Genomic DNA, 5,980 nt, shown 5'->3' with positions numbered 1-5,980 from the left:
ACACTCACCCCTACTCGTAACACAAGAGACTAAGAATTTAAAATTTTGGCATCAAGAAGTCTTCCAATTAGCTTCAGCTTCCATTGTTTTTACAGTTTCAACAATTTTTTATTATCAGGAGATAAGAGGAAGGGTTGGAAGAGTTGGGAGTCGAATCAGGATCACCCACTGTATGCCTTGCCATCTTACTAAGCAAGGATAGACTCACAGTTTCTATGTTGCCATACATCAGGTTAACTAGTTCACAACCCAAAGGTTAACAAACAGAAACACTAAGACATGGAAGTGCAGACATGTAAAAGAAATAAAGATAATAACTGAAGTACAAGATATGCATAATTCAAACTAAGATTTGACATTTATTAACCACAGCTACCAAATGAACATCTAGTTGAACATTTAAGAGAAAATCATAAAAAATAAAAAATAAAAAATAAAATCCTCCCTTCATTGTTGAGAAGACCAGTCTCAGACAGGATTCATAAATAAGACAACAAAAACAAATCTTAACATCCAAATCATACTGGGAAAACAATTGACTTGAGCTGCAACAATGAAATCTGAAGGTGAAAAGAAATAAATTCGACAGATTTTAAGTCGACAGCCACTCTTTACGGATATCAAATGTGTAGTTGATCTCCAAATAGCACTTGTTATCGTCATCAACAAACTGAAAAGCAAGAAAGAACAATAATGAAAGAAGAAAAATTAAAAATAAAACAAATAAAAAAATAAAAAAAAGAGAGAGAGAGAACTACAGTAGCAGGACGAATGGAAGCCAACCGTGTTTGATGGCTCTAACTAATTGCAAATTAAAATATAAGATGGCCCACAACATGGAATTTCACATCTACAATTTGTGAGGAACATGAACATAAATTACTCACTTCGTAAGTTAGATTCATGCAGGTAAGAGATTAGCATCATTCACTGCTCAGAAACTCTAAAGATTCATTTTTAACAGATCTAGAAACCATTCAATACAATAAATGTGAAAAAATGTGAAAAAAAATCAGCAAAATCAGCAAAGCACATGAAACACAATAAATGTGAAAAAAAATGCCTTCGTTATGAGCTTCAAATATAATATCTGGCACTCATATCATCTTCAAATATAGCAATTAACATGCAAAGAGAAAGCTAGTTAATCCTGTATTTTACAATATACATTTGAAACATGGTACAACATGGAAGAACAGAAAACCAGCAAAACTTACCTTACTTTTAGCAGTGTAGTTTCCTCTAGCAAACATACCAGATGGAGTAGTTTCCTCAGGCATCTCATGTGTGTAAGGTTCTGCCTGAGGACTGAAGGTTCCGAGCATCTCCTTTGCGCTATCCACTGTTAGGCAGACTCATAAAGGGTGATTTTGTTGTTCCATAAAAAACACGACAAATGACAAAGACAGATAAAGAAGGTGATGGAGGGAAAATATTACCCTTCACACCAGTTTTCCAAACTGTGTTAGTGTACTTGAGGCCAGAAACAATGTTATTGCCAACCTGAAAAGTAAACTGCAGGCTATAGCGGCTGCCTTCTTTTAAGGTGAACCATATGCCTTTAGGATTTCCATCCTCAGGAATGGAAAGAACAATATCAGATCTACCAGGAGACTTGATTGCCAGACTCAGGATCTTAACTTCTGGATCTAGAGTTTCTATATAGTTATAGTAAAAAACAATTAAAAAAAAAACAAAAAACAGAGATTAAATTTGATCTGTGCTATTGATACAAGTACACTTGAAAAATTCCAGAAAGATAAAACATGGAATATTGCTTAATTTGAATGAAAATGCAAAATTCAATGGATGAAATGCATATGGAAAGAGGAAGACGATAAAATTACCTCAAATTCCATAACTTGAAGTTGAAAGAACATTCTATAAACAGATATAATTCATATAAATTATGGAAAAAGAAATCATTCATTGGCAAAACTCTGTTGGAGGTAATCATTCATAAGCATGACATGAATTTTCCTCTCCAAAGAGTAAGAAGCAGAGACTTTGTAAATCCAAGAGAGGCTTGTTATGAGCCATCATGAACACAAATTGCCAGGAAAAAGATCACAGAAAATCCACATTTCCACGAATGCAATATGTTAAGAGATTTAACACACTCACCCCAAAGTGAGCTCTTGTTTGCAATCAATCACAAGATGCAAAATATCTAAGCAAATTAAACAAATGTTTCATTCTTTTCCTCCAATTCTGAAGCAACAATGGGAAGTCTACAGGTGAAGAGATTACCTCCAACAGAATTAAAATCCACACTTCCAAGGAGCTGTTCCTTCCACCTCCTCAAGCTCTCATCATCCTACAGTTTCAAACAACACAAATACAATAAACAAGATTAAACATAGATGAAAAGTTAGAGAAGATGGAACTGACACATAAATGAGACAAGAACGAAAATGAGGGGGGAAAAAAAGAGAGAGAGAGAGCAACCTTATCTTTTTCAAGTTGTTCTTTGAGAGTGTACTGAGGACCCAGCTCAATCTTCCTCTCTTCATCCTCTTCTTCTTCCTCGGTTGGGCAAACAGAACCATCACTCATTTGTCTGCTGATTCCACCAGTTTTAGGTTCATCATGTTGATGTTCTTCTTCTCCATCTGGAGATGTTTTTTCTGTTGCTTTTGTCTCTGAAACTTCCTCGTTGCTTTGCTCATCCAAACCCATGATTTTGGTACTTGACGCCGCACCAACAGCCAATGACATCAACAGCCCATAAAATTTAACAGAAAGACTGTATCCAACTCACAATATGTGACAAATATAAGTTGGCGAAAAGGAGAAATGTAACCAAAAAGCAAAAGAATACAAAAGAAAATCCAAGAAACCCCCAAAACTAACAATAAGAGATAAAGCCCAACAATATTAAAAGAGGAAAGGGGGGAGTCAAAGAATCTTAGAAAGTTGAATAGAAGACAAAACCCAAGAAAACCCACAAAAGATAACCCTTCAAACAAGAAAAGACACCAAGAAAAAGGACAGAAACATAGAGGGAAGAAGAGGGAGGGAGAGAAATGGGTTAATTTGCATTGGGAAGTTCAAACAGAGAAAAAGGAAAAGCAAATGGTCATGTGGTGATCCGAAATTATGCAACGTCAACAATGTATGCGGGAAAGAGAAAAGAGAGAGAGAGAAAGAGACAGAAGTGGAGAGATCGTGAAGAGCACTCCCGCACTAGGATCTCCGTCCGCAGACCACGATTTCAGGAGAGTATTTTTCAACTAGTGCACATTTTCATCGGAGACAGACACGTAGAAAACGAGAGAGATTATTGGACAGCCTAAGTTTGGGTGGAGGATTGGGTACCCTTTGACCTCTTCTCGTAGTTGTATTGGAAAAAGGAAAAAGCTGCATAGAATTCATGTGGCCATTAGCCTCGTCCTTGTGCAAAGTAAAAGTAGAAAACCCAGTTCATCTCGAGAACACTGAGTTCCATGGCTAGGTTTCCAGAATGTTCACTGCAAGTCTCTGTTAATTGTACATTAGTACCCTTCTAAATATAATAGTTTTACCAAAAAAACACATAGAATAGCGAACGTCCAGCCTCAATTACGGGGAAAAAAACGAAGATTGGCAGGTTGAAGCCTGAAAACGAAAATGTTAGATTGAAGTTTCACTTTCTTTTGAGTTGATTGTATTTTGATTATGGATCGGTATGATTGGGTTATATTTGATAATATGGATTTAATATTGAAAATGAATTTTTGCTTCGGCGTTTACTTATGAAAAACAACTTATATCTAAAAAATAATGTTTTTATGAAAAATATTTACTTAAAAAATTATTTTTTAATAAAATAATTTATTTTTAATTATTAATTTTAATTTTAAAAATAAAAAATATTAATAAATTTATATGTATTTTTTTTAAAACAAAACTACTTGCATTAATAAAATTTCATCAAACAGAAAGATGATCATATCTAATAGATTCTCTAGTCAAAGTACGAGCAGTTAGAGTAGTAGGACGACGAATCCATATAACAGAAATATCAGTTCTAGAATCTAATAAAAATTTACAATCATTCAAAATCAAACCCAGTTCAAAAATGTCTAAACGTGAAGACTGCAAACAGTTCATAAGAATGCAGTTATTAAAAGACAAAAATTCCATCGCAAACAGCAAATAGTGACAGAGAACTAAAACTTCAATAATTACCGGCATATCATTACCTTCCGAAAAACCAGAAACACTACGTTGAAATATACTCTCAATGTTTTCCACAACAAAACCGTAGCTAATAAAATTTTGAATTTGAAACAAAACTCCATCAACTTGACAAAGCCAATTGGAATTATCCAAACTTGATACAAATCCCGGCGGAGCAAAATTGCCGAAATCACGCAACCACAGGCTTTTCGGTCTCTGGTTCCGACGAACAGGTACTCTGAGGAAATCACTCCAATTAAACTTGATATATTCTTTCTTCAACCTCAGCTGCAAGTCACATAAAGTCTCCACATGACCCATTTTCCCACATAGATAGCAAAAAATAGTCAGTTTTTCATATTAAAACTTCACAGTAAACAAGTACCATCATCTCCAACAAACTTCTTTCGACGTTTCAAAGGTTGCCGAATGTCCAAACAAACTTTAACTCTCATAGGGTCCGGCGATATAGCTTGTATCTCATTCCAAACAAGCAGGATTCGATTGTACAACCAAGGGCCCCCATTCCCTATATCTTCAAAATCAACACTATTAAAAAACCGAAACAGATATCTTTTTGCCTCTAATTCCATAATAAATACCCCCTATAAAGAATGCCTGCCAAAAAAGTCTGCATATTCTGAAAATTGATTGGATTGTGTGTGAGAAACATCCCCACCATACAGAAATCATAAGTGACGATCGGAATGTCTCTGGATCTCTTAATAGAGACAACAACATCCTCTTTTTCATCGATAGTCAATTGACACAGATCGTCTTCTATGGGGAAAGGGAGAGAAGAACTTAGGTTTAAGGAAGAGGAAAAGGTGAGAGTATCGAACCACAAAGGGACCACAGAAAGAAACTTAAATCAATTGGTTAAAAATAACTAACCAAATTTATATGTACTTATATTAATAAAATTTTTATATAAAAAAATGAAATTTTATTTTAAAGAAATAAAAATATTTTAAAAGAATGATTTATTTTTTTTCTTTTAACCACTAAAATAGATTTCATTAATTTTTTTTATTGTTTCAAATATTAAAAAATATGAAAAATATTTTTTATAAAATAAAACATTTAATTACATTTAATTTTTTTTACTTAATTCGGAACTTTAATTTTAGTTTAATTTTTTTAAAACTAAGTTTAATTGTTCATTAGTTGTGCCCTAATTGCATAAATTGTTTATTATTTATTTGGATAAACTACAATTTAGTCTCTCTAGTTTAGTGAAATACAATCTTTCGTCCCTCTGTTTTAAAAAATCGTCAATTTAGTAACTGTGATTTTTAAAAACTATGCCATTGGTCCCTCCTGTTAGATTTTCAGTTAAGTCACCGTTAGTCTTAGTTAAAAGACTAAAATACCCATTATTAATATCATTCTCTTCTTCTTCTTTACACCCACACCCCAAAAACCCTTCTTCGTCTTTACACCCACACCCCAAAAACCCATTATCTTCTTCTTCTTCTTCTTCTTCTTCTTCTTCTTCTTCACCCACACCCTAAAAACCCATTATCTTCTTCTTCTTCTTCTTTACACCTACACCCCAAAAATCCTTTTTCTTCTTTACACCCACACCCCAAAAGCCCAAAACCCATTATCTTCTTCTTCTTTAGTCGGTCACCAGTTGCTCACCCGATACCAGCAGCGGATGGGAGGGAAGATATCTGAATAAGAATTGCAAGTGTAGCATTAGGGCTACTGTGAGGATTTTCTGAATCTGAAAGGAATAAGAACTCGCTCTCTCAGCATCAATGGCTTCCATTTCTCTTTTATAGCTTCTGCTTCTAATCCCAAAATCCATCTGATA

The 5,980-nt window shown here is 34.2% G+C and overlaps 1 protein-coding gene across 1 annotated transcript; it reads right to left on the bottom strand.

Annotated features, from left to right (window-relative positions):
• Window positions 1-427: 427 nt before the first annotated feature.
• LOC110607550 (rho GDP-dissociation inhibitor 1) lies at window positions 428-3,651 on the bottom strand. Its single transcript, XM_021746685.2, has 5 exons — window positions 2,449-3,651; window positions 2,251-2,317; window positions 1,440-1,658; window positions 1,218-1,342; window positions 428-670 (listed from the first exon to the last, which is right to left on the bottom strand). The coding sequence occupies exons 1-5, from the start codon at window positions 2,716-2,718 to the stop codon at window positions 593-595; spliced, it is 759 nt and encodes a 252-aa protein (XP_021602377.1). The 5' UTR covers window positions 2,719-3,651; the 3' UTR covers window positions 428-592.
• Window positions 3,652-5,980: the final 2,329 nt, after the last annotated feature.

Source organism: Manihot esculenta, chromosome 9 (genome assembly GCF_001659605.2).
Source record: "Manihot esculenta cultivar AM560-2 chromosome 9, M.esculenta_v8, whole genome shotgun sequence".
NCBI classification, from domain to species: domain Eukaryota; kingdom Viridiplantae; phylum Streptophyta; class Magnoliopsida; order Malpighiales; family Euphorbiaceae; genus Manihot; species Manihot esculenta.
Note: the sequence above shows the minus strand (reverse complement) of the source record. Positions and strands in the feature narration are given on the sequence as shown.

Coding starts and splice junctions, on each gene's coding strand:
- LOC110607550 (XM_021746685.2), bottom strand. CDS start 2,718: ATGTCATTGGCTGTTGGTGCGGCGTCAAGTACCAAAATCATGGGTTTG. Junction 1,343..1,439: donor TTGGAAAACTGGTGTGAAGG/GTAATATTTTCC, acceptor TCTGCCTAACAG/TGGATAGCGCAAAGGAGATG. Junction 671..1,217: donor ACTACACTGCTAAAAGTAAG/GTAAGTTTTGCT, acceptor CTTGCTTTTCAG/TTTGTTGATGACGATAACAA.